General features: G+C 37.0%; 10 protein-coding genes across 10 annotated transcripts; 6 read left to right on the top strand and 4 right to left on the bottom strand.

Annotated features, from left to right (window-relative positions):
• Positions 1-497: 497 nt before the first annotated feature.
• On the bottom strand, positions 498-2,424 carry L201_005276 (uncharacterized protein; the record flags this gene model as incomplete). The annotated part of the gene is made up of 6 exons (XM_066221009.1): positions 498-570; positions 690-1,057; positions 1,285-1,575; positions 1,694-1,803; positions 1,987-2,059; positions 2,215-2,424. The coding sequence occupies 6 exons, from the start codon at positions 2,422-2,424 to the stop codon at positions 498-500; spliced, it is 1,125 nt and encodes a 374-aa protein (XP_066077106.1).
• Positions 2,425-2,855: 431 nt separating this feature from the next.
• On the top strand, positions 2,856-7,570 carry L201_005275 (uncharacterized protein; the record flags this gene model as incomplete). Its single annotated transcript, XM_066221008.1, has 9 exons — positions 2,856-3,083; positions 3,184-3,822; positions 3,919-3,977; positions 4,052-4,074; positions 4,139-5,220; positions 5,346-5,435; positions 5,591-5,822; positions 5,887-6,030; positions 6,114-7,570. The coding sequence occupies 9 exons, from the start codon at positions 2,856-2,858 to the stop codon at positions 7,568-7,570; spliced, it is 3,954 nt and encodes a 1,317-aa protein (XP_066077105.1).
• Positions 7,571-7,906: 336 nt separating this feature from the next.
• L201_005274 (uncharacterized protein) lies at positions 7,907-11,036 on the bottom strand (the record flags this gene model as incomplete). Its single annotated transcript, XM_066221007.1, has 7 exons — positions 7,907-8,380; positions 8,463-8,602; positions 8,668-8,979; positions 9,062-9,373; positions 9,437-9,532; positions 9,595-9,755; positions 9,853-11,036. 7 exons carry the CDS (start codon positions 11,034-11,036, stop codon positions 7,907-7,909), a joined length of 2,679 nt encoding a protein of 892 aa, XP_066077104.1.
• Positions 11,037-12,115: 1,079 nt separating this feature from the next.
• Positions 12,116-12,505, top strand: L201_005273 (uncharacterized protein; the record flags this gene model as incomplete). Its single annotated transcript, XM_066221006.1, has 1 exon — positions 12,116-12,505. One exon carries the CDS (start codon positions 12,116-12,118, stop codon positions 12,503-12,505), a length of 390 nt encoding a protein of 129 aa, XP_066077103.1.
• A 1,382-nt stretch (positions 12,506-13,887) lies between these two features.
• Positions 13,888-17,095, top strand: L201_005272 (uncharacterized protein; the record flags this gene model as incomplete). The annotated part of the gene is made up of 18 exons (XM_066221005.1): positions 13,888-13,917; positions 13,994-14,011; positions 14,082-14,177; positions 14,252-14,395; positions 14,481-14,580; positions 14,694-14,976; positions 15,032-15,099; positions 15,159-15,256; positions 15,306-15,386; positions 15,444-15,554; positions 15,614-15,715; positions 15,767-15,829; positions 15,875-15,948; positions 16,002-16,046; positions 16,099-16,166; positions 16,229-16,609; positions 16,705-16,785; positions 16,842-17,095. 18 exons carry the CDS (start codon positions 13,888-13,890, stop codon positions 17,093-17,095), a joined length of 2,097 nt encoding a protein of 698 aa, XP_066077102.1.
• Positions 17,096-17,574: 479 nt separating this feature from the next.
• L201_005271 (uncharacterized protein) lies at positions 17,575-18,769 on the top strand (the record flags this gene model as incomplete). Its single annotated transcript, XM_066221004.1, has 5 exons — positions 17,575-17,651; positions 17,801-18,009; positions 18,138-18,235; positions 18,414-18,565; positions 18,694-18,769. 5 exons carry the CDS (start codon positions 17,575-17,577, stop codon positions 18,767-18,769), a joined length of 612 nt encoding a protein of 203 aa, XP_066077101.1.
• A 453-nt stretch (positions 18,770-19,222) lies between these two features.
• Positions 19,223-20,669, bottom strand: L201_005270 (uncharacterized protein; the record flags this gene model as incomplete). Its single annotated transcript, XM_066221003.1, has 3 exons — positions 19,223-19,378; positions 19,685-20,403; positions 20,603-20,669. 3 exons carry the CDS (start codon positions 20,667-20,669, stop codon positions 19,223-19,225), a joined length of 942 nt encoding a protein of 313 aa, XP_066077100.1.
• Positions 20,670-21,139: 470 nt separating this feature from the next.
• On the top strand, positions 21,140-23,122 carry L201_005269 (uncharacterized protein; the record flags this gene model as incomplete). The annotated part of the gene is made up of 2 exons (XM_066221002.1): positions 21,140-21,644; positions 21,720-23,122. The coding sequence occupies 2 exons, from the start codon at positions 21,140-21,142 to the stop codon at positions 23,120-23,122; spliced, it is 1,908 nt and encodes a 635-aa protein (XP_066077099.1).
• A 339-nt stretch (positions 23,123-23,461) lies between these two features.
• L201_005268 (uncharacterized protein) lies at positions 23,462-25,132 on the bottom strand (the record flags this gene model as incomplete). Its single annotated transcript, XM_066221001.1, has 5 exons — positions 23,462-24,169; positions 24,276-24,344; positions 24,439-24,663; positions 24,761-25,050; positions 25,126-25,132. The coding sequence occupies 5 exons, from the start codon at positions 25,130-25,132 to the stop codon at positions 23,462-23,464; spliced, it is 1,299 nt and encodes a 432-aa protein (XP_066077098.1).
• Positions 25,133-25,580: 448 nt separating this feature from the next.
• Positions 25,581-27,260, top strand: L201_005267 (uncharacterized protein; the record flags this gene model as incomplete). The annotated part of the gene is made up of 8 exons (XM_066221000.1): positions 25,581-25,622; positions 25,715-25,846; positions 25,980-26,168; positions 26,258-26,299; positions 26,415-26,538; positions 26,648-26,833; positions 26,951-27,075; positions 27,150-27,260. 8 exons carry the CDS (start codon positions 25,581-25,583, stop codon positions 27,258-27,260), a joined length of 951 nt encoding a protein of 316 aa, XP_066077097.1.
• Between the last annotated feature and the right edge of the window lie 160 nt (positions 27,261-27,420).

The raw sequence follows: 27,420 nt of genomic DNA, 5'->3' as shown, positions 1-27,420 counted from the left end.
CCAATAATGGGGTAAGACCATCCAAGTTGTAGGACAGATTCTTAGAATGCGCAAGAAATAACAACACGACCATATCATCCCTGCGATATCCAGTGTAATAAGCCGTCCGGTCTTTCTGAATACAACAGAAGTAAACACGCACGGAATGAACTATTAATATCGAGCGATGATAGCATTTCACCAATCTGGATGGTTCAAGGCTTCGCAGCCACTTTGAGGTCTAAGCTCAAAGCTTCAAGCACCGAAATGTATCTTCAGCATTTCTGAATTTTAGTTATAAATCTGTTTTCGATAGATAGTTCATAGCTATAATCATGATTGTACATGTATGCTATAATGCTGTTTTGCTTTTGACTACACCCCTATGACTCAGTGAACCACGGCGAAGTTCTACCTGATGCCTTTTGACCCTCTTCATCTAACATTCTGACCATTTCATTCCAATGCCAGATATTACTGAATATTCACCTGTACCTTCATGTCTCTAATTCTATGAGTCAACTATCCTGGGCATCTAATTCACCAAGTAACATATTCGAGTCTTTTGAACCTGTTAAAATGATAGGTTCCCTATTGTGAGAAATTTGTAAGCCATAGTCAGCGGGAAATTTCCAAACGAGATTCAGATCAGATTAAAATCGATAGCAAAATAGGCATAACAACAAAGCAGGAAATTGTAAATAACTCACCTAGGATGAAAATCAACAGCGGTTACAGTACCTTTATGACCAGGCAATTTATATGCGATTTTACCTGTATCTACATCCCAAATAGTTACATTTCTATCACCACCACCTACAGCAATTCTATTTCCATTATCATGTTTACTCCATGAACATTTAATTAAAGTACTTTCAAATCCTGATGGAGCACCAGTTAAGGATCTATAAACTCTCATTGGATCTGATGAAAATGGTCTAACGTCATATATGATTAAAGCTGAATCTAAACCATATGTAGCTAAATAATTTCCGGAAGGTGATAATGATAATGAACATATCGTATCTGTGTGTCCACGAAGTGTATAAATTATTTCATTTGAACGTAGATCCCATACCTATCAGACATCGTTCAGAAAAAATCAGCTAAATCCGTTAGAATACTCGTTGTGCTTTGGTAGAAAGGTGGAATATTGTGGGACATCTCCAAGCTATACCATATTTTGGGTAGAGACGAGCGTCGCGATAACTTTCATATCTATTTGTAGCTTCCTCAGGTTTGGATAACTGCTTTACTCCCCTTTCCTTCTTCTTGCCAACCAGAAGATAGAAAAAAGTTACTCACCTTGACCTCGTTATCCACACCACCAACGAAACATTGATTACCATCTTTACTCCATTCTACAGCAGTTATTGGACAATCTCTTTCATCATCAAATTCAGCTACAGGATCTTTTGAATCGATCGAAAAATCCCAAACTCTTGCTAAACCATCATCACCACCTGTTAAAACTAATTCTCTTCCACCTGATATAGTTACTGATATACTATTCAAAGGTCCATAATGTGCAGAATATTTCGTTATTCTTTGTCCTGTACGTAAATCTGTTAATATCAAAGTTCCATCTGCTCCACCCTACAACCAAAAAAGAAAAGAAAAAATATTATATGATCAGTATTTCGTTGTTTGAGACTATTTGGTTCATAGGAAGGACTGGAAATATTCGTTAAGGAGCTTGAAGGGCGCAACTTACAGAGTAAATCGTCTCTGAATCCAATGAGTATGCGATATCTAAAATAGCTGATTTATGTACATTCGGTATCAAACCATAATTGTCATGTGGTGGGTATGTTTTCCATAACGCTATAGATGGAAAACAAATCAGCATGATCAATTGTCCCAAAATCCTGACATCCTACAAGTGATAAAGCCTTCATCCATTATGCCTAATCCTGTATGATACTCTTATACACCTTGGGTGCTGAACTTGCCCTTGTCTTTGTCCATTATTCGAAAAACTTTCCTTGAAGGTCAAAAACAACTTACATATACTTTTATCTACCGAACATGCAGCTAATGTCTGACCTGATGGATCAAATTTACAAGCTGTAATCTCGCCCTATAATACGAAGCAGGATCATTAGTTATTGAAATGCGGTTTATAATCCCCCATATCACGCATAACAGTTTTGTCATTACAGTAAGGTGAAATTCCTCGAGAAATATTGACCACATGTTTTCGTATTTCCATGAAAGGAGACATCATCAACTTACACCATGAGCACCACTCAACGAAACGATCGGAGCTTCCAATCCACTTGTTCTCTTTACACTCCGTATTAAAGCATTTTTCCTTTGACCTTCACCACTTGAAGCGACAGTCATAGTCATTGTATTATTATCTACATCTTCGTCATCCACTCTTGCCCTTTTGATTATTGCTGATCCTGGTCCAGAAGGAGGTGGTGATTTTCTTACTGACATTTTCCAGCTGAGCTTCCTGCCGAGGAATGAGATCGAGTAGACGAGGAAGTAAAGACAGTGGTATATGATAATGAAAACACGACAGGGGAAACCATGTAATGTTGATATGAAAGTGATTATACTTCATAAAAGCTAAAAGAGGAGGATGAAGATGAAGAGGATAGATGGAATACCTCGTATGGTGAAGATACAAACATGACGTGGATATTTTGAAAGGTAGATTTGATTCCGTTATTGGTTCTCCACTATAACCGTTATCAGTTTGATATTATGCTATAGAGCGCGTCAATGAAGCAGCAGCTGAGAATGAGAGAATGAAAAGAAGATAAACATTATATTATTGATCACATCTATGCATATACATACTTCTTTCCTCTTCTGATTCAAATCATTGTTGCTGCTTTCTCCATGCATCTCAACTGTATACCGGAATGAGGACACCGACTCGTTCCTCTTCAAGACCATTGTCGGTTCGATCAGGTTTATCACGTACACCTTCCAAAGTTATCAATTCACCTGCACCGATTTCAATTCAATCTTCAAATGATATACCGATAGATCCTGCGTTGTTGGAAGATGAAGAAAATGATATGGATGATATGGAAGATGCTGAAGGTGAATTAGTTGATGATGAATTAGATTTGATACCTTATGGAAGAGTAAGTTGACAATCATATATTTTTGTTTTGATTAAATAATGTTCAAATCTTTACGCGTCATTTGATTTTTGATACTCATATTTTAATCTGGTTATATTAGGATGAAAGGTATCTTACTTCTCACTCAAATCCTGTATATTCATCTTCATCAACACCGAACCCTTATCTACCTACAAAGCTACCTCGTATAGGTATATTCTCTTCTTCTTCGCAACAATCAATAACCCCTATCAATTATGAAAATGAAGGTTCTCCAAGAAAAAGAGCAAGAATAGCAAGATCTTCGACATCTAGATCAACACCTCAACTTAACGGTGAATCCTATACTCAAGATCACAATCAAAACCAATATGACACACCTTTTCAAAACAAAACTATACTCACACCTTCATTAGTGAAATCACGTTCATCATCATCATCAGTTTTAATTAAAGGTATTAAATCAAAACCATCAAAATCTGAACAATCCGGTGGTGAAATAAGCTATAAATCAAATACTGGTAAAGGAAAAGGTAAAAATATAAATATAAAAGGTTTATGTTCATATTGTGGTGGAACAAATTTGATTAATCGTCAACATCAACCTGAAAAAATGTTGACTTGTACGAAATGTGGTAGATCAGGTCATCCATCTTGTTTACAAATAGATCCTAATATAATTGAAACGATAACGTCATCTAAAAATTGGGAATGTATAGAATGTAAAACTTGTCAAATATGTAAAGTTAAAGGTGATGATGTGAGTACAAATTAAATATCATAACTTCAATTCCATCTCTAGTAGTGCAAACACTGTTTATTTCCTCTGCTAATCAATCTAAATGGTCATTCGTAGTCTCGGTTACTATTTTGTGATTCTTGCGATACGGGATGGCATAGTTTCTGCTTAAGACCGTAAGTCATCCACATGCGATCCTACAACATACCGTTGCGAGTTACGCTAATTGCAGTCCCATGCTCGTAAATAGCCAATTAGCTAAGCCACCAAAAGGTATTTAACTAACGCGCAGTACTACTTAAATTGAGAGTGTAGCTGATTTTGATTCCTTCTCTAGGACTATGGCATTGCCCTCGTTGCATATCAGCCAAATCCAATATACCTTCTACATCACGTTCAGTACCCGCTATTCCTGTAACGACATCTTCTCGCAAGGGAAAAGGTAAAGCAACCGCTTCAATGATGGATATGGTATCAACACCGACTGCTCGACCTAGAAAATCAATCAAGTCAACAGCGTTAAATGGTGATGAGGATAATATATACGAAGAGGAACTTCCACTGTCTAGGATAAAAGTCAAAGTACCCAAGAGGGATCCTGATAAATCGAAATCGACGTCGTCTGCTAGGAAAAGGCATAAAGGAGATAATACAGAAGACGAAGGTACACCGATGATAGTTAGATTGAGGTTACCAAATAACACTACACCTAAAGGAGGTCAAGAATCGGCTGAAAGAGAGATACCTGAAGAAGAGAAAGTGGAACCGTATGGAGGAATCATAACGGGAAAAGAGGCTGATACGTCAAAAACTGAAATAACGGATAGAGACAAAGAAGATTACGAGAAATCAAGAAGATTAGCTGAAAATAGATTAGGTGGTCCTCCGCCTGCAGCAAATTTAGATCCAATATTATCAAATTCTTTGTCGATACCTAATTCACCAATGAATTCACCTGGTCCAAGTAATCATATGAAAATTGCTAGAGGTGGATCACCATTACAAACTCCTGGAAGGTCTACTCCCATATCATCATCCAAATTGAATGGAACAGCTTCAACTCCATCCATATCATCTTCAGCTCAAAGACCATTAAGAGATAGATTGTTACAACAATCTGTATCTGATTCACCTGGATTCCCATTTCCACCTTCTTCTTCTTCTAACAACATCTCACCGCAACAGAACTCTTTGACTCCTATATCACATCATGGTCACCATCATCCTTCCGCTTTTCAACTTGGAGGAACAGGAAAACCGGAAAAAATCAATAAGATCAGATTCGGTCAATTTGATATAGATACTTGGTATTCTGCACCTTATCCCGAGGAATATGCACATGTACCAGATGGGAGATTATGGTTATGTGAATTCTGCCTGAAATACATGAAGAGTGGTTTCGTAGCTGGAAGGCATAGGGTGAGTTCTCGAATACAACTATATAATAAACTCTCTCCTTCCCTCCAGACTTTGTGTTCCCTGCCATGCCATTAGTAGAGCAGTATAAAGAGGGGCCACAAGCTGATTCCGATCTTGCGCGACAGCTCAAATGCAAAGTACGACATCCACCTGGAGACGAGATTTACAGAGATGGATCGGTATCTGTATTTGAGGTAGATGGTAGGAAGAATAAGGTGAGTGAGCTTTACTATTTTACCATTAATGGTAATATATGGCTTGTGAACAGTGCTGACTGTATATCAATCATTTCTCCCTTTTAATCCACTGATCACCCTTTTGTATTCGCCCATTTTCAATTGCATTTACTCTTGTTTCTCCACTACTATAGATCTACTGTCAAAACTTGTGTCTTCTCGCCAAAATGTTTCTAGATCATAAGACTCTCTACTATGATGTTGAACCTTTCCTGTTTTACGTTATGACCGAGGTGGACGATTTAGGTGCAAGATTTGTTGGATACTTCAGTAAAGAGAAAAGAAGTATGGATAATAATGTTAGTTGTATCATGACTTTACCCGTTCGGCAAAGAAAGGGTTGGGGACAGTTATTGATTGACTTCAGTAAGTGTTCACATACCTCCTATCATTAGATATTATGAAGCTGATCTCGGCTTTGTATACATAGGTTATGCACTATCCAAGAAGGAAAATAGAGTTGGTTCACCAGAAAAGCCTTTATCAGGATTAGGAGCAGTCACATATAAAGGTTATTGGCGTTTGACTGTTTTTCGGTATTTGCTCACCGCTCCGCCTAATGTAACTATGGAAAGTAAGTTGATTTGACTTTATTGAACGGCTTTGCCTCTTAAAACTCTATAAAGATAGTAAGCTAATTCAATGACTGAAACGCAGACATATCATCTGCTACATCAATAACATTAGAAGATATTTACTCAGTATTAACATCTGAAGATATGATAAATACCTTTGACACACCTTCTCTATCTCAAACACCAGTTTCAAATTCCAAAATGTCTAAATCACGTAATCGAGCTAGAGGTGGAAATGGAGGATCAAATCGTAGAAAACCTTTAAATAACAATGACGATGACGAAGATGATAAAGTTAAATTGCCCAAGAGATATGAAATTATAATTGACAAAGAATACATTCAAGCTGTTTTAAAGAAACATGATGAAAAAGGTTATCTGGTATTAAGACCTGAAAGATTGAAATATCATCCTTTCTTAGTTACTAGAAATCCTAATGCTACAGAAGAAGAAAGAGTAAAAGCTACCTTGACTATCATAGATCATCAAAATCAAAGGAAAGAAGAAGAAGAAGAAGATTCATCATCACCTACGGAAGAAGATGTTATAAAAGGGAAAGATAAAGCTACATTAAATTTGATAGCTGAATTAACGGCAAACGAACAAAGTCCCGCTAGACATTTGAGACGTAAACGGGATAACGTAAATTATGATTTGGATCAGGAAGAAGATCACGACAATGATGATGATGATGATGATGATGACGAGTTAGACCCAAAAGGAAATCATATTTCTGTTTCACCTACTAAACAGACTAAAAAATCAATTCGTTCTGTAAATGGTAAAGTTAATCATATCAACAATAATAACATCAGTACTGTTAACAACAGCATTGATAACGGTAACAATGACGATTATGATGATCTGAATTCACTATCATCATCATCTTCATCTTCATCAACTCGCAAAAATCATAATGATGATCATAGTAATCGAAGAAGCTTAAAACCATCTTCAACTTTACCTAATACAATCAGTGTTAAAGCAAATGGGAAAACTATCATTTCACCAATGAAAAAGCAGGAATTAAAGCCAACATCAAGCTTGAATGGGTTAAATCATCTTCACAATGTAAAACATAAGAAACCAATTTCATCATCTTCATCGTTATTATCAATTTCAAGAAGGAAAAGAATTATTTTGAGTAGTGATAATGAATCTGAAGAGGAAGAAGAACAAGAAGAAGTTGAACAGATCGAACATGATAAACCCATTGCGAAATCTTCAACAAAGCTTGATGATGGAGTGCAGAATAACAATAATATTGCTAGTACTAATGGCTTGAATGGTGATAAATATCAATTAAAATTGTCAAGTTCCGACAATCCAGTAATTCATGACAAACTTGCTAAATCTCAAAATGGAAAAACCACTGCGGAACTTGCCCAAGCAGCTCATAGGGGATCGGTTGATATCGTGACGGCCAAATCTCAGGGTAATGATGATGATGAAGATGAAGATGCTTTAGGCGAAGATGAGGATGCAGAGGGAGAAGATGAAGATGCTGAAGGTGAAGATGATGATGAGTATATGGGTTAAGCATGAAGAGGGGAATCGTCTTATAGTATCTTATCAGGCAGATTCATTTATCGCTCAGCGAGTCGGAAATTTGATGATACCATTCAAGGAGAAATACTGTAATAATATCCAAACCTATATCAAATCAAAGGTAGAATAAGAACAAAGAACTCAGACTCAACACATATGAATTTGATAAAACAGTTGTATCCTATATTGTATATTGATTCAATAAAAACAACTTATGTATACGACAATAGTAATGAAACGGTTCATCTCGAATATGCATCTAAGTAGCTTACATCTGTCAATTCTATCTACCATATCAAACATGTCTATCAGACAGACGTTAATTTTCTACGGTACAAATTCATCAGGCATAAAAACACTTTGTGGACCTCTTTGACCTTTAGGTGGCCATCTTTCATCTTTTTTATATGAAGCTTCGAACGTATATTTACCTGAACCTAAATTATCTTTTTCAAAATTATTATCTGGTCCTGATCCTGATCCTGGTAATTGAATTTTTGCTGAACCATTTGGTGGAATTTCAATTTCAACTTTTAATGTACTTTTATTTTGTTTAGTGATAATTTTCCAATTGATTGAATATAATCCATAAGGTGAATTAAAACTTGTTTTTGCTGAATTTATCGTACCACCAGGTAAAGGTTTAAATAAAACTTTTTTCCAACCTTTTTCTAAAATTGATAAACCACCAATTGTTTTATGCATAAATGATGCTACAGCACCTAAAGCATAATGATTAAATGATGTCATTTGTCCTGGATTAATTGATCCATCAGGTAAAGCTGAATCCCATCTTTCCCACTAAGTATTTAAGTATATACAGGTAAGCATTTTCATTTGAATTTTCAGTTTGACAAAAAAGACCATTAACATCATCACTTACAATAGTTGTAGCACCCATACCAACTGAATACAACCAAGAAGGATTATCTCTTTCTTGTAACATTCGATAAGCAATATGTTCTAATCCATTTTCAGCTAATACGGGAAGTAAAATTGGTGTACCAGCGAAACCAGTTGAGACTAAAATATATTGTGATGTGAAATTAGCCATAAGTATAAGCGAGAATTTGATAAACATGACTTGCCTTTGAAATAATTCCATTTACATAAAAATTCTAATCTCTCTGTTGCTCTTTTAATTTGTTTTTCGTTCTTAAATAAACCAAATTTCAACGCTAGAGCATAAGCAGTTTGAGTATCTGCAACCACTCTACCTGAATTTGACAGATATTCATCTTGATATAATTCTTTAAATCTCTCAGCATCTTTTTTGTATCTTATTGATTCTTCTTTTTTACCTAGTAAAGCTGCAATCTTAGATACTAATTCAGTAACATATATTAAATATGAATTTCCAACTAAATGTGTATCTGTTCTACCATGTGCTGGGTATTGGGCTGTTTCAATTTCGATGTCGGAAAAACATGACAGATTAGTATAGGCTATTTGTGATGACTAATGCTAGGAACGTCAACTTACGAGGCGCATTTGGATCCAACCAATCACCATATAATGGAGCATTGGGATCCCACAAACCATTTTCAGCTCTTGGTAAACCTTTATCTAACCATAATTTCATTGATTCCCATTGATTTTCTAACATGCCTAAATCACCTGAAGAATTATATAGATCCCACGGTGTAATTGCAACTACATCTGCCCAAACAGCATGTGGTTTTGGCCAAGGATCATTGAATTTATTAGGTGGTACGAATGGTACAACAGTTGGTGGAACACCTTTCCAATAGATTTGTTCTGCATATACATCTTTTAACCAGCCTTGAAGGAAGCCTAAAAAGATTAAAAGTCAATCAGCCAACTTCGGATATTATGTTCGGGTTTGCCTTGACGTACCAGAAGTATCGAACAGATAATTAGCAGTAGGACCGAAAACTTGAAGATCACCTGTCCAACCTAATCTCTCGTCTCTTTGGGGACAATCGGTAGGTACTGCAAGCATGTCAGTATCTGATTACAATCTAACAAATTGAACCATCCTTTCTGTTACATACCAGAAACAAAGTTTGACATCATACCCCAAACCACGTTCGCGTGTAGACGGTTTATCATTTGATGTGAACATTCGAATGTACCAGTTCTCCTCATATCCGAAAAGATGACGATGGCAGTGAAGTCATCGAGTGTGGGCTTAACACCACTGATTTCAGCATATCTAAGGAAGATTGATCATGTTAGCTATTCATGCACGCTTGATTAGGTAAGTTGCGATTCAGCTGGACCTTGTGTAATCTCGGTGTAGAGCAACTTACCTAAAACCGTGGAAAGTAAATTTGGGTTCCCATCCCGCAGTCTTACCACCTAATTTAATCCTATCCTTTGGTTCAGCAGTTCTTAAAGGTCTTGTACCTAATTCACCATGTTCTAAGACTTCTGCTGTTCCAATTAACAATTCTTGTCCTTTATTATCAAGACCTAGATCATTGTTGATTCTAACCCATCCAACCAAATTTTGACCAAAATCTAAAATTGTTTTACCACTTGGTGTAGTGATGATTTCTATTGGTTTAACTTCTTTCACTTTTCTTACTGGTGGTGCATCGCTTGAAATTAGTTCAGCTGTTGGAAAATCTAAAATTTCAGTGTTGGTAATTTTCTTTGTATCTTTATCATTGTCTTCGGAATAAGTTGTATCATAAATTTCACCATTATAAATTTCTGAATTTTTAACTGGTCCATCTAATAAACTTTCCCATGAATCATCTGTTATCAAAGCGATTTCATTATCAATTTCTAATTGAGCTAAAAAAGCAAGTCGATCACCCCAAACATTTCTTGAACCTGGTCTACCTAATCTACCTGCATACCAACCTTCACCAATATAAGCTATTATATTATTTTCACCTTTTTTAAGATAGGATGTAATATCGTAAGTTTGATAATTTAAATGATATTTATAACTTGTCCATCCAGGTGATAAAACTTGATCACCAACTTTTTTACCATTTATCGTAACTTCATATATACCATGTGCAGTCGCATATAATCTTGCTTTTTTAGGTACATTTTCGATATTGAATGATTTTCTTAATCTAAATGGTTTTTTAGGTTTATCCTTTTCTTCTTTACTTAACTCGGGACCAGAAATTAAATTTGCTTTCCATTCTTTTCTATCTAAAAATGCAGCTTCTAAAGTGATCTCTGACCAATTCGTATATTCATGATTATTACCTTCTGACCTAATCTTGACTTTAACGATTTCTCTAGATGATAAAGGCTTTGATGGCCATGGTACTAAAACGGATTGTTCAGAATCAACATGATATTGTTCTTCATCGTCATTTCCTTCCCGTTGTACGATGATTTCATACGAGATCTGTTTCCAATCTTCGATATCGGTCGATCCGAATCTCCATGATAATCTTGGACTAGGATGTGCAATAGCAAATCCAGATTCGTGATGTTCAGCTTGAACAGCTTCGATTTGAACTGACATGCTGAATTACCTCTATCCCTTTTACTGATTGAGCTGGAATGTCAACGTAAGTCATATTTCTACTATAATATCTAAAAGATCAGTCTACTACATATATAACTTATGAACATGTGAAGGACGATTTATCGACTTGTTGGTGGATCCGGTGGTTTTCGGGTTGAGAGTTCCGAAGGTGGATAGGTGGACCACAAGGACGGTTTAAACATTGTCCGAACAACTAATCATCTGAATCATGTGCCCAAATCCGAAAAGATAGAAAAGGTTATTATGCTTGTCTAGCTTTGTGTCAGGCAAATAAGCTAAGGGAATACCACGCAATATACATGATGAACAATGACTGAATCTCCCGGCGCTATGTAGTAGTTTCGGTGTAATGCAAAAGCAGGACAAGAAACAAAAGAAGGAAGAACTGAAAAAAATATGATGCGATGAATCGAGTATCGGTCATCTCCGATTGGCAACAAATTTATAAATAAACAGAGCATTAAATTATTATATTTACAGTCTTTTTACAGCACTTTCACATTTATGCTAGTAACATCATGGATGTCATCATGTTTCGTATACAAGGCAATCCCGCATGTTCATACGAAAGTTCGAGATGCGGTATACTGTGCTGTACTGAATGACCGTTATGAGAGAAAACGACATGGTATCACCTAAGAAGGCCATAATTTACAACACGGCACTACGCTTTTTGGAAACCGGATCAACGAGCGGGCTAATTAGCTTATCTACCGGCTTCGCAACGTTATGCTTGACTTCTCGTGAGCCGGGTCAAATAGAAGGCAAATCAGCTTATTCGTTGCCTTCGCGGCGTTGAGGCACCTTTTTCTCGGTAATTCCTTTGTTCATCAATCCACGTATTGCGATAAGGCTTGACATGGTTGTGGGAAACGAAGACGACAGACCATGGCTATGAACAGCCGAATGGGGATGATAGGGTCTCCAAGAACGATATAAATATCGACACTTGAAAATCAGAACATGATCACACTTCCAATCTTAATTATCTCAACAAGCCACTCCAATTACACTTCATAACCACACAAATATTTAATAACACTACACATCCCGACATGTCAGTTCAAGCTTCGACTAGATTCTTTCATGAGGATACGAATCATGTCCGATTGACAATTGATCTAAGTTCAAATGGCGATTCAACCTTGAACATACCAAAATTCAATGAAAAATGGTTAATCAGTTATAATTCAAATCTTAATGATTGTACAACTCGGCTCCTTGAAAGTTCAGCTAGCTCAAAAGGTTTATTCGGTAATGAGCCTGCAATTCGAAAATCTCAAGCATGGAAAACTTGGACAGATTTAGCTCGAAAAGATACGACTAGATTTTATGTGGCAGAAGCTGAAGAAACAGCCAATGCTCTCAAAGAAGTTTTTGTGAAAGATGCAAGAGTAAAGTTTAATCAGTCACATGATGGATATGGTACTGATGCAGTTTATTAAACCGATACATCGTATAGTAGCACCACCAGCACCGATGTCCCCAGGTATATTGAGTTTCGGTATTTGGCAGGATAGCCCATTGTTCGGATTGGAATGTGGTGATCCGGTGATGATACTCCAGAGTAACTAGAGTGAGGGGAAGTACAGTACGGACAGTATCTGATTTGACAATCATGGAGAGAAATGCATCATTGTTTTCGAGGTTACGCAATTTACGAACACCCAATTATGGTTCCTTGACGATCATACTGTGTGCACTCAGCGAGTATGTCAATTGCATACTGTACAATTGCTTCTGTTTTTGATGGTAAGGAGTCAAACAGCCAGAACACGAGGTTCAAACACGCCTTTTGGGGTAAGTACTGTACTGTATTTACTTCTTAAACATCACTTCAAGTAATCAATCGATTCTAACAACCATATACTGAATGCTATATATATCGAGTAACCTTGTATACTCGTTCATCCAACTTCTTTCTGCGGAGATAAACTTTACACTGTCTCATTGTAAACCGGCCATGGAATCTACCTCTACCGCTGGAATCACTCCTAGAGCTTTGACCGAAGATGAACTTTGGAAATCATGGCCAATTGGTTTGAATCATAGATCAGATTGGCGTCAATATGGTACGAGTGGTCTCGGAGTCTGATTACAACCAAGGATTATCCATTGTTGCTAGTTTGCTGATGTATATTGAACATGCCAATGATTAGTGCTAGACACAGGTCCACATATGCCAAAGAACCGATTATCATTTGACTCATAACGCTAACCTTGAAGCTGCACATAAAACAGATGGATCAAACTCGATGTAGCTATGAAAATAATCATCAACTATGCTCCTCACGATGGTAGCTTTTCTTACTATGGTATAAACTGTGGATGATAGTTTTTCAAGATCTACACAAGCATTTGATTTCAACGAACATCCCTAATTTGCCTTTACATACGGAAGATCACAAGCTTGATGGGAATATCAAATTGGGAAAGAAAGACCTTTGATGATAATTCTTGATTAGGTTCATTCCTTTTCATGTATTGTAGCTTGATTGTACGAATAATATGATACGATGTTACTTTTACTCTACGCAAGTAGTGCATGTCGCATCTTTGATCCGGATTTTACGGAATCGAACTCGCCACTTATTACTGAAATGTTAATGCTATTCAACGGAATCAAACTATAATAATAACTAACCGGTTATTCAACATATTGTTTGTACCGGTGAAATAAGAGAGAGCAGCATAACATATAACACGATGAAATATATCCCAATGCAGCTTGACAACCATCATAAAATCACATCTCACTTTCTATTTCATCTTTCATTTTGACATAACTCACAAGATACATACTTATAGATTAAGGTAGACAGACATCATGGCATTCCCAAGACCAAAACCTACAACAGTGAGTCCAATACTATAAACTGCTAGAATGAGAAGGGGGAGTGGCTAACGATCAATTGGATGATAACGCGCTTTAGATGGAGACATTGGCTATGGTATGTTCACATCAGCTATAATGACGATCGATTCAGTAGTCAGATTATTGACTGATAAACGCTCTTGTAGGAACGAGCGAATCCTTCTTTTAACGTACGGAAGATGTCAGTAGCAATGCATGGATCTGAGAGAGCATTGATACTGAAAGAGAAATTCATGGCTGAAGTAAGTTGAATAATCAAATCTTTGCCGATGCTTTTCGATTACCGACTTTGTCAGGACTGACAGATACATGATAGATCGCGAGACATCCCGCATTCAAGTTATCTGACATACATGATTTATCGAAAGATGAATTGAGAGAACGGACAATGGAGAAATTCGCTTCGATGGTCTATTTCGTTACTAATGAGTCTATAGAAACTTTTCAATTGAGAATGCAGGTAAGTGTATTGTCTGATTTCGATAGATATTTCCGCTGTTGAACTATTTGATATGCGAGAGCTGATTCATGGCACCTTGCTTTAGTTAATTGGTATAGCCGACCCTTCCTTCTGGACTAGATTTGGTGTAGCTTATGGCTTATTCCTGGGTGCATTGAGAAGTGGTGCAACACCTAATCAATTGAGTGAGTTCTAATGATCATAATGGCTACTACATAATCTACGCCCGCATCAGTATATGGTTCAATCTTTTGCTCGAATATATGAATTAAGCTGAGATTCGAACCATTCTTAATAGGTTATTGGATTGATAAAGGAGTCTTAGGTCTTAATGGTGTAATTGGTTGTTTCGCAATGACTGAATTAGCACATGGATCAAATGTAGCAGGATTAGAAACTACAGCAACGTTTGATCGAGGTTCAGATGAATTCATCATCCACACACCTCACTTAGGAGCGACCAAATGGTGGATAGGTGGTGCCGCAAGTACAGCTACTCATGCTGCTGTTTTCGCTCAAATGATCATCGATGGAAAGAAGCATGGTGTCAAGACTTTTGTTACTCAGTTAAGAGATACCAAGTAAGCTATCCTCTTATGTCTGTACTGTACTATCAGCTGACATATGAAATTGCAGGACTTTCACTTTGATGCCTGGTGTCAATATCGGTGATATTGGTAAGAAAATGGGAAGAGATGGTATCGGTAAGCTATGTCTCCTTTATTATTTTGGTGAATTAGCTGACAAGGCTCGTACGGCGTAGATAACGGTTACATTCAGTTCACTTATGTTAGAGTACCAAGAGCGCATATGTTGATGAAGCATACTCAAGTTTCCAGAGATGGTGTTGTCACCGATCCTGTAAGCACTGTTCGTACACATGCAAAAGTCAAGCTGACAAGCAGACCAGCCCCTCGCGCAACTGGCATATGGTGCCTTGCTCGGTGGAAGGACATCAATGGTCACTGATTCCTCAAACTCAGCTAAAAAGGTGAGCAGCTGCCTGTTCCCAGAATTCAACGACAACATCTCGCTAATTTTATCACAGGCTCTCACCGTAGCTGTAAGGTATGCTGCCGTTCGAAGACAATTTGCTTCGGGTAAGAACCAACTAGAAACTCAGATATTAGATTACCCAATTCATCAACGGAGATTGATGGTAAGTTGGCCCTCAAACTATGATCCGTTCGCCGGAAGCTGATTAGTTCTCTTAATTAGCCTCTTGTCGCTCAAGCGATCGCCATCGGTTTCACCGGTTTACGGCTGACAGCTATGTATGAAGATATGACCCAAACTTTGGATGCCATGGAGCCTTCTGACGTAAGTATACATTATTTCGTTGACAAGTCCGGTTGGCTAACTTCGTTGTAGCCAAACCTAAACGACATTCTTGACAAACTGAAAGAAACACACGCAACTTCTGCCGGATTGAAGGTGAGTTTCTCGTTGCGCATAGAAACAAGCTGACCATGATTTCAGGCTTTCTCCACTTGGGCTTGTTTGGATACAATCGACAAATGTCGACAGTCATGTGGAGGTCATGGTTATTCAGCGTGTGTATACTTTTATCATACATTATAGCTGGTTTCGCTGACCGTATTTTTAGGTACTCAAATTTCCCCCTCATGTATGCGGACTTTGCTGTACAATGGTAAGTCAGTCAATGGCACATATCCATTGTCTATAGCTTACAACACCATTAGTACATGGGAAGGTGATAACACCATTTTGTCACTGCAAGCTGGTAGATCCCTTGTGGGAGCCTGGGGAGGTCAGTAGGACATTGCTGTTGAATGTGAAGGGGTATGTTGAGCTGATCTGTGGAATCTGTAGGTGCTGTCAAGGGCAAAAAGCTTGCTCCTGGTGTAGCGTATCTCAACGATTCATCACTTATATCAGCCAAATCAGATTCATCTCTCTCCCTTGCCGATATACAAAGAGCCTGGAATTGTGTAGCCTACAACGTCATCAAGAAAGCGGCTGAAGAATATGTTGCCTTGCTCAAATCTGGAAAATCTAAAGACGAAGCTATGGAGACATGTTCTCAATCCAGATTTATTGCTGCCAAGATACATACAACTGGATATATCTTCAGACTGTTCAAAGAAGCTGTTGAGGAAATGCAAGATAATGAAGAAAGCAAGACTTTGAGGATGATAGCTAAGTTATATGGTCTCTGGCAGATTGAAGAACAACAGGGTTATTTCCTCAAATGTGAGTTTATGATTCATTGTAACCCTCTCCACCCTTTATGCCGCCCCCACCTTCCTTCCTCGTGGTCACAGGCTGACAAATATCCACCACATCAGACGGTTATTACAACGCTCAACAAATGGATAAGGTCCAAGCGTCAGTTGATGCATTATGTGCAGAGGCAAGAGCTGTTGCTAGTGAGTTCATGAATGGCGGGATATTTTAGTTCTTGACTAATGTTCGTCTACCACAGTCCCCCTCATTGATTCATTCGCATTGTCGGATCACATTATCAATTCACCTTTAGGTAGATGGGACGGATCAGTGTACGAGTCATATTTCGCTCAAGTCCAAGCTGCCAATCCATTACCTAAAGAACATCCATACTTTACTAGATTGATCAAACCTCTATTAGAAAGAACAAATGAAGATATGGAAGACCCTGGTACAGCTATGGGTTTAGAGGATGAATTGCGAGAGATTGCTGAAGAAAGAAAAGGGGAATAAGTAGGCGATCTTTGCGTTAACTCGATTCATCTATCTGCCGATTCCGTCTCTGCCGATTCCGTCTCTGCCGATTCCGTCTCTGCCTTCCATCTATCATTCGGATTCTTAATGTTATTTTAGTTGTTTATGTTAGACTTTGTATTCGGAACTGTCTTTTCACATGTATATACTTTACTTCTCGGACTATCAACGAGAACATTGTGATCACTCAACATTGTACACACAAAAATGGTCATTCAACCTTTGTTAATATCCGTGCATATCGGATCTAAAAAGAGGAGATGTATAGTTGAAACGTGAAATTCTGATTATCCTTTTGTATGATTTCGAATATGTCATGATGCTTCTCGTCCATGATATCGACCAACTAAACGAGGAAATCTCCCAGATTACCTGGATCTTGATAACTTCCAACGAAGGAGACCTATTACTAAATTACCAGAAGATACACTGAACACTGAAGCAAGTGACAAAGCAGAATGTTCAGAGCTAGAGATTGTTTGGAAGGGCATATTCTATTAGGTCTAATATTGAGCTTGATCAGTTGGATATGTCTGTAAGTTGTTATGATGATGATTGTCTTTGGGACACACTTCGACTAGATCTCAATTTTCCCACAATATTGAATCATTCATATCGACTTTAGTTATTATAGCTAATAAAATACATCATTCCTTCACTTTCCAAAAAAAAAAACTAAATTAGAATCTTAACATCATTTTCAACACCATATATAAAATCAATTTATTATTTAACATTACCAGAATCAAATGATCAAATCAAATTTGGTAATTTCGGTTATTGCAGTACTTTTGATGGATGCATTGGACCAAAAGTTGGATATGATTATTCAGAAGGCAATAATGGAGAAATTATAGAATGGTTAACTGAACCTTTAATCATGTTTCCTTTTGGTAAGTCAACTCAAAGTCAATTGTCCCTCAGTATATATATCATACGGATTATAAAGAAGAAGCTGATTTAAAGTATTATACTTTACTGAATTGGGATCTTGAATCCCAAATTTCGATTTCTGCTATAGCTGGTATTCTCATGTTGTCAGCTTGGATAACATTAATTTTAAGTTTATTAAAAGTTGGGAAATTCATGTGGAATCCCATCTACTTTAGGACAACAGCTGTAAGTACACCTTTTTATTTACAAGTTCAATCTAGTTAAGCCCACTTGGCTGTACCGATATGAACACCTCAAAGTACTTTCACTTTGTAAAAAGAGAAAAAATCCATTTTCCTTTGTCTCTTTGTTTGATACTCTACTAACTGATACAGGTATTGACTTGCCTTTATTTTCCGTATAGCTACTAGGTTCATTATTCGCTATATTATCAGAAATTTTCGCTCTGATACTATTCGTATTAGCAAGACAGAAATTTAAAGATAATGGCATAAGAGCAACTTATGGTGCTTCTTTATGGTTAGGTTTAATTGGAGCTATAACTGCTTTTTTAAGGTACATATATATATACATTTATTCTTTCTTCTCCCTTTTTACCATTTTTTCCTTTTAACATAACATAATAAACGAATATGCGCTAATGAAGTGTTGACTATGATTGCTTTTAATTTCCCTCCCTGTAGCGCTGCAATTGGTGGTCCAGCTTATCAAGGTAAATTCATGTATCGTGCTAACAGACAACAAGCATATAATGTTTAGAGTGGTTAGATTTTCGGTATTTGCTAATTATTCAATATGTTAGGTTTAGAGTTGATACGCGAAATAGGAAATGAATCAATCAAGATTTCGGTCATTAAGTATCTTACTTACCCATAGGATACACCTGTACTGTGATCGTGATCTGTCAACTCACCGCATATATTCTCATTCATCTGTTTTTTGTAGTACGTGGGTCATATGCGATCATCTATTTACGGAAGCCATAGTGTGTTGCAAAGTATTGTTTGTTTTAGTCAAATGTGATGCATCGTTTTCCAATAAAGATATATATACTACGAAAGAAAAGCAAATATTCAATGAAGAAATCCACTTTTCCATTCAAATTACAATATATATACTACTTTTGGAGAATTGTCAACAGAACAATGATTCTCTTCCCACTATCAACCACTTAAAACATATTCTCTAATTCAGAAAATTGCTTGAATTCGCTTAGTCGAAAAGACCGAAACCCATGTCATCATCGGATTCTTCTTTTTCTTCTTCTTTAGCGGCGGCTGGGGCAGCTTCAGCTGAACCTGATTCAGCGGCAGCGGCAACTGGGGCAGCAGCAGCGAAAGCTTCAGGGTTGGCAAGGTATTCCTTGATCTGTAATTATTAAATATCAGGTTATCAGCCAAGGGAATTTCAAGATAGCTTGCTTTGAAATGTCCGTAGTGTAATGATGAGGCGATAAGAATTATGTTCAGAATAATAAAATATTATATGAGTCCATCGTCGACATAAAAATCTGATTCAATCCGCGGTAAAGCCAGATATATAGAAAAAGATAAGAAGTCTAGGAAATCTCCAGTGGATTGAGAAAAACTTGTTACATCGTGTTGTAAAGGGTAGCGAAAGCAAAGAAAGAATGATGCGAATACTTAGATACTTGTGATCAAAACTAAAACTCACCTTAGCAGAACCCTCGAATTCGTAATCGGTAGCAAGGGAAACGTTGAGGATGTTTTTGTAAGAGTTGACCAAAGAGTGCATGACTGAAGCGATGGTTGGGTAGTTGGCAGCGAGGGAGATAGCGGCAATGGTTTTGATACCTGAGAGGAAACCATCGAGTAAAGTTTTTTCTTCAATATCTAAGATTTCTGAAGCGAAAACGGCACCGTTATCGTAAACTTGAACTACTGTTAAACCGTATGTGAATGGAGAAATGTTTAACATGTTTAACAAAGCAGTTTCTGATGAACCAACTTTGGTACCGGCAGCAACGACTTGAACATCTGAAACAATTTCAATTGTACCTCTAGCAATTTTAGTTGGAATACCTAAAGCTTGGAAGAAAGATGTTTTTCCTGGTTCCATACCAGTGTTACCAGCTGGTACGTAAACATCGTTTGGTGCAATAGCACCTGCTCTAGCTGGAGCAGCAACTACATTTGAAACGATGATTTCTCTAATTTCTTTAAGGTCATCAGAAGTGAAAACGAAACCAATGTTTCCTTTGATGTATGGCATTAATTTTTCGAATTGTGGGAATTCGGCTAATAAACCTCTGATAGCTCTTCTAACCATGGTGTTTTTACCCATTAAAACAACACCTCGTCCTCTAAGAGATTGTCTAATCAAATGTAATTGTTGGGAAGATACATTGTCGATGTTGACAACGAAGATTGAGGCTGGGTTGGGAATGATCAAGTCAGCTTTCATTGTTTCTATTGACAATGCATGACAATTGTCATTCCTCCTCCATTCTTGTAAAAATCGATATATCTATCTCATTACTTCCGAAACTTTCAAGCATTGTTCTATTTTTTTTCCATTCTATCTAAGACTTTCTTCTCGGTTAAAAAAAAAAAAGAAAGAAAAACAACTCACGGTATTGCTCAATAAGAGCTCTCAATTTTTCAAAGTAAATTTCTTTGTTGGCTCTAGTAGCACCCATTTTGACTAATTTCTTCTTTGTTTGTGTTTTGGAAGAGTTTTTGATTTAAAGATCGATAATGACTAGCCTGCCAATTGAACTCTTCTATATGAGTCAGAAGGATGTTTAAAGACTAATCTAAAATGTATGGTTGAACCGAAAGAGAAGTAACAGATGAAAATCAAGAAAATGTTAAAATGTTGTCGAGTATGCATGGTGAGCAAGTCCAAGTTGATAGTGAGCACTGACAAGGAATTTCGTGGTGAAAAGCGGGATTATGCGGTGTTTTAGATGTGTGTGGCGGTTTAAGGCTGTTTGACACATGGCATTTGACTTTGATTCGTTTGACCTGTTAAATATCTAACCTACTACATCTCTATAATTTCAGTTATTTTGCCGATATTTTCATATTATCATATTTGAGATACCTCAAAAACAACAACTTCTCATCCCATTAACCTTATATAGAATCAAGATATACCCGGGATGGGATGCAGTGTACATCAAACATTAGATCCTATGTATTTAGGTCAATATTCATTCCTTACTTATCCCCTTGTCCACCTTCGACCTCTACCTCTACCTCCACTTCGACCATTCGACAAAACCCAACTCGATGTAACAATAGAGCAAGATGTCAATTTAGACAAAGCTCTTCTACTACTAGAAGATATAATAAGGATGGAAAACATGCGCAAAATGCAGAATCACGCAGACCTATCTCATCCCTTCAACAAGTCAAAGGACATGATCCACCGTCGAGATCGCATAATATGGAAAGACAAACAATCAGTCAACAAAGAACGAGGGAATATCTTGGATTCGAAAATAAGGATATGACATCAAAGAATGATAGATCCTCTGCAGATTATGCAGAAACGAGTATCAGAGCGTTGCAGAAGGCCCTACAAGCTTATACTCCTTATAGACATGAAGATAAAGATAGAGAGGATAAGAAAGGTAAAGCCAGAGATTCAGGTCTACAGGCAGATGGCAGTAGGTTTTTGTAATCAGAACAAAGGCCAACGGCGTACCTCTTCTGAACATGCTGACGGTTTCGTATAAAAATAGAACCTGATCAGAACACTTCATATCCGCCAGACCACGTTTTAGCACCAACACCTGAACTTAGCCAAATACCAATATTTCAATCCAGAGAAACCCCTCAGACGAATGTCACTCATCCACCATCAATCTCAACATCACTTGAACACGCCAATCCTGCATCAACACACAAAGAATCTTCCAATCAGCGTATGATAGACCTTAAATCAACAATACAGTATACCTCATTCCCACCTACAATCCAAAAACTTCTTTCAGCTAGACTATTTCGCTTAACGGTATTTCACGTAATCTCAACTCCTGAATTTGCTACGGATCAAATCTTAGTATTTGGTATAGCAAACCATCTGGAAGAGAAAGGGGCTGGAAAATTAGCTAAGCGGTTAAGACGAGGATGGGAGAATAGCTACAATGATTCTGATAACCGGAAAGGTATAAATAATGAATTGGAACAAGGTAATTCTGTTAAAGGAAACCTTAGATTATATTCTCAACCTAAAGATAAGTCCGTAAAGGACAATTTCAAATTACCTGTTGGTTATTGGTCAACTTCACCCAACATACCGCCCTCTCAACCCATTTTCAACCCAAATATTAGTAAACAAGACAACTTGACGGAATTTTATAACTCGCATATTGATTTTTTACTTAGACAGTCTACTTTGACAAACTGTGCATCATCTCAATATCCTACCTCATCTTTCCAGCCTAAATCTCAATGGCCTGGACCGTCAACAAACCTCAATCAGCTTTACAAACTAATCAAATATATAGAAATACTAGAAAGAACAAGAGGATTTAAACCTAATAGTAAAACAGCAAACTTGATTATTGGTTGTTACTTGAGATCTACCACCTCATCATCATCATCATCATCTTATGACAGATCAAATAATGTTAAATTCGATTCATTTAGGAATGTCAAGGATAGAGAGTATAGAGGTTATAATGATTCTTCAGGGCAAGTTAGGATAGTCAAGAAGCAAATTAGTGAAAAGGGTTTGAATAAGCTACAATTGAGAAAACTATTTGAAGTCTTCAGTAAACTTATTACGTCTACAAGGAACACCCATTCTTCAATCGTACCAACGCAAAAAATGAACACAACATCCAAATCAGACAATTCAATAAACAGTCTTCATCCATCCACCTCTTCTTTATTAATACCTCAAACCACATTGTCAGAACCAGAATCACAGTCTCATGCTTCATCCAGCATTGATATGACTAGAGATGTAGAAATTCAAGACCAGAAACAGAAAGAATGGGATGAGATTATTAGACCATTCGGTAAACAAATGATTAGGTCAATGAAAATTCTACATGATACAAAAGGTATTGATTTAGTGAAAGATTGGATGAAAGAGGAGAAAATCAATTTGTTAGGTGAACACAATGAAATAGAATAGAATGATAAATATAAGTCGTGCTTTCACAGACATTTTGTTTGTGAAAGTATTACTCCCATACATATAGCATATTCACATAGGCAATAATTAGCATAAAGAAACAGCATGAATGTACAATTTGCATTGTTACGTTAACTCTCAAGTTCGATAGGGAATTAATGCCTCTGCTTGCGATATATAGTCTAGATCACATGGAATGGCTATAAACCCTCTCATTGTGCCGCCTTCACCAGATGCATGCAAGTTTTACCCTTAGTTATACAACAGACAACATATAGCCCACATTCAACAGTGCCCATTTGACCTATAAATTATGCTTGATACCGTTTGTTGAGATTTCTATAATCGACCAACTTCGCCTTCAATCCACCAATTATCAGCTTCCCAACCAACACCTCTGACTCTTAACCATTTCTTCTGTTCACCATTACTATCATTACTAGATTCACCACGATGTTCTTTTAGGGTTGTTTCCAAGTTGTCCGCATTCGTACCATCAGGTAAAATCAAATAATCATCTTCTTTCGCAGCTTGTTTAACTAATTCTTTCAATTCACCTTCAATGAATAAGTGGTAATATCTATGATATACTTTAGGTTCAGGTTGTTCTTCTTGCTGCTGCTGCTGCTGCTGTTGAGTTGTTTCGGTTGAATCGGGATTAGGATTTGAATCTGAAGGTATAGGAGTATTTTTTGATCTCAATGTAGGTCCTGGAGGTGGTTTTGAATATACCCAAGGAACAAGTAAATCTTGTATTTTCTCTTCAATTTCTTTGACTCCTGTTTCTGTATTCGTTTCTTCTTTCGCACTTTCATTAGGATCTGTCATCTGCTGATTCAGTATTGATTGATTATTTGATTCTGTTATGGGAGGAGGTGAAGTAGCAGGATGAGAAGTATTTGGAACCGATGGTGTTGAATTAGGTGAAGAATTCGTTAATGTACCCATACGTCTTTTTGATAAAGTACCTTGTTCATATGCCCAAACGTATATCATAAACTTTGAATATGTTGGTGAGGAGGATAATTTCAATGGGCGTATTAAGGACTATGGAGAATATCGCCATTGAAAAATATTTAGCTAAATATTGAATAGACAGACAACATGCAGTACCACAAGATGTATGAGGGTAAATGTATATTCATATACTCACCTTGACTGCTAAACGTCTTCTTTCAGGTGTAGATAAATGATGTATAGCAGCTATTGAAATCGCGAAATCCTGTTTGTATATGATAATTTAGAATCAGCTCTTTATAATTGCGTTTTTTCAAATCGTATTATCAAAGAACGACTTGTTAAACGAGCTAACTCACAAAAACACCTTTTCTCCAACCTTGAAAACATAAATCACCTCTTAAACATTCACCACCATTTTCGTTCTTAGCAATTTCTAATAAACCTGAACTTCTATCTAATGCAATCATTTCTAAACCTGCTTCTCTTGATGAAGGTAAATATTTTCCATTACCTGCTCCAGAATCTAATCCTATTGAATTGGCAGGTAAAGAATGTAAGAATTTTTGAATAAATGGCCATGGCTAGATAAATCAACCAAATTAATCAATCAAAATATCAGTAATTACTGTATGTGTACGCTTGTATGACCGTTTTACCTTTATAAAGACAGATACATACTTTATGTCTGGTTTGTGAGAAATGTCCAGCAATAGCTTCATATACTTCATGAACATTTTTTTCTTCTTCTTCATCAGGTTTATCAAATGGTTTTACAGGTAAAGCTTGTGGTTTCTTCTTTATATCTTGTTTAGGTTTTGGAGGTTTTGGTTCTTTAATTGGTTTTACCTTTTTCATTTTTGGTGCTTTTATTTTGGATGATAACGAAGGTTCATCATCAAATAATTCGGTAGTTGAAGGACCTGCTTCATCCTCGATATTGATTTGAGCATCAAGTTTAGAAGATGGATCTATTGATTATATGTTTCTCATGTCAGCGAGTACAGTACGGCACGGCGTCGGTTGCTGATGAATTCACCACTTACCTGACATTCTGTATTGGTTTTGTGTAAAGGTTATAACGATGAGACATGTGAAAGAACAAAAATATTATTGTTGTAGCGTTACATATAAGTGATATTATATTTTCAGTCATAAAAGTTCGACTTTCCATCGTCATACATTTTTTTGGAGAGCTTTAAGAGTGATTTTTATATATGCGGTGTGATTCCCACGTGTTGGACACGCTCAGCGGTTATTGACCACCATACTACATATGACCGAGATGACCGAGATAACAACAACCCAAAAAGATAAATATCAAAGATAATATATATTTATGAAATCATCAATTCTTCTTTTAACTCTCCCAGTTTATTCAACACTCAAAGCTATCATGGCTCTGTTTACTGCATATTTAACACTAATTGATACTTATAGAAATCATCAAATTCTCTGCAATTCTCTGTTATCCTTCTTGATCTCCATAATTGTTCTTCAAATGGGTTTATTCAGTAAAAGTGATTATCAGCCAAAAGGAAAGGTCAGTGCGAAGGACTGTAGCGCGTTTTAGCTTTTAAAATAAGATCCCAAAATGTAAGCTGACATACTTTCTTACCTACTTGAACCGTACAGCACTGCTATATAACGGGTGGAACTCAAGGGTTAGGTAAAGCTTTAGCTGAAAGTTTAGTTAAACAAGGTGCACATGTCACGGTAGTTGCTAGAGATGTTGAAAAGGGTAAACGAGTAGAAGCTGAATTGAAGGTGAGTGTCTTTATCCTTGTACCTTACAGATGGCAGATTATTCTTTCTGCTTGCCTATAATCAGCTATTAAACGTATTCTCCAATAATATTCTATAATATACTAATACTGATGATCGAGCTCTTGTTTATAAGGCATTGGCTCAACCTCATCAAATCGTACAGTTCATTTCAGCAGACTTGACGAATCATAAATCTTCAGAGCAAACTTTGATCAAATCCACCGAACCATTCAATGGACAAGCTCCAGATTACTATTATTTATGTGCTGGATTCTCAAGACCGAAATATATGGTTGATAGTAGTTTAGCAGAATTCGAAGATGTAAGTGGACATTCCCCTTGAATATTGTATATGATATCGCCTGCGTTGTATCATATACACGGTACTGATACGAATCCTGATATGCTTAGGGCTTCAACGGAACTTTCTGGGTATCTGCTTATACCGCTAGAGTGAGTTCGTCGAATTCAGATACCAATATTCTAGTTAGATCCTAGCAGGACGTATCCCGGCTGGGTGTGTTGTTCTCAATATCGTTCAAACTAACAAGCTGTCATATTATAATAGGCCGCAGTCAAACTAATGGTCCGACAACGTCGAGTAGGTAGAATCACATTTGTATCTTCCTTTTTGGGTTATACAACTTTTGCTGGGTACACAAATTACTCGCCCGGAAAATATGCTCTAAGAGGTGAGTATAAAACTTTCTGTTATTGATTCATGGCTTCATGACAGTTTTACATTTACTTCCCTCAATCTACCTTAACATACCCAACCAATGCTAATGTTCTATATATCAGGTCTTGCCGATTCACTTCGGTCAGAAATGCTTTTACACGATATCAAAATCCATATCTTCATGCCATGTGGAATACAGGGTCCAGGATTAGAAGCTGAAAATGCTGATAAACCAGCTGTTACACATAAAATTGAAGAAGGTGATACCCCAATCCCACCTGAGTATAGTGCAAGAGCTATGGAAAATGGTAGGCTTTCTTCTTATACTTAATTGACCATTTCATCTCCTAATCGTCAAATGAAGGTGCTTTGTACTGCGAAATAAAAAGTTGCTTGATCTGATCAACTTCTTCTGTTACATATAGGACTTCGAAAAGGTTATTATCAGATAACGGATAATATCGTTGCTGATTTTGCAAGATTACGTTCAAATGGAGGTGTTCCCTCAAATAACTTCTTTGCAGATTGCTTTTACCTATTAGTCAGCTCTGTAAGTTGTTTGAATTAAGGATATACAATATATCGTATCTTACCCCTGCTTATGCCTCTATGTTTAATCTTTAGATCGGTATTCCTATATGGCGTATGACAGCGGATTCAGCTGTTAGAAATGGTAGAAGAGCTGTTTTAGCAGATTATGAAGTTAGAGGCATTTATGATAATCCAGCCAAGTAGATATCATCAAGTAGACAGACATATAAGACATTATAGATCTCTATACATTCCCATACGTCTCTCGGTGATCTGTACGTTCACTGTCTCTCACGGATGGTTTAAGGACGAGTATCATCGAAATCTCCGCTTATTCGGGAATCGGGTTAATGATAAGATCGGG

Source organism: Kwoniella dendrophila, chromosome 7 (genome assembly GCF_036810415.1).
Source record: "Kwoniella dendrophila CBS 6074 chromosome 7, complete sequence".
NCBI classification, from domain to species: Eukaryota; Fungi; Basidiomycota; class Tremellomycetes; order Tremellales; family Cryptococcaceae; genus Kwoniella; species Kwoniella dendrophila.
This window is presented reverse-complemented; position numbering and strand designations above follow the sequence as displayed.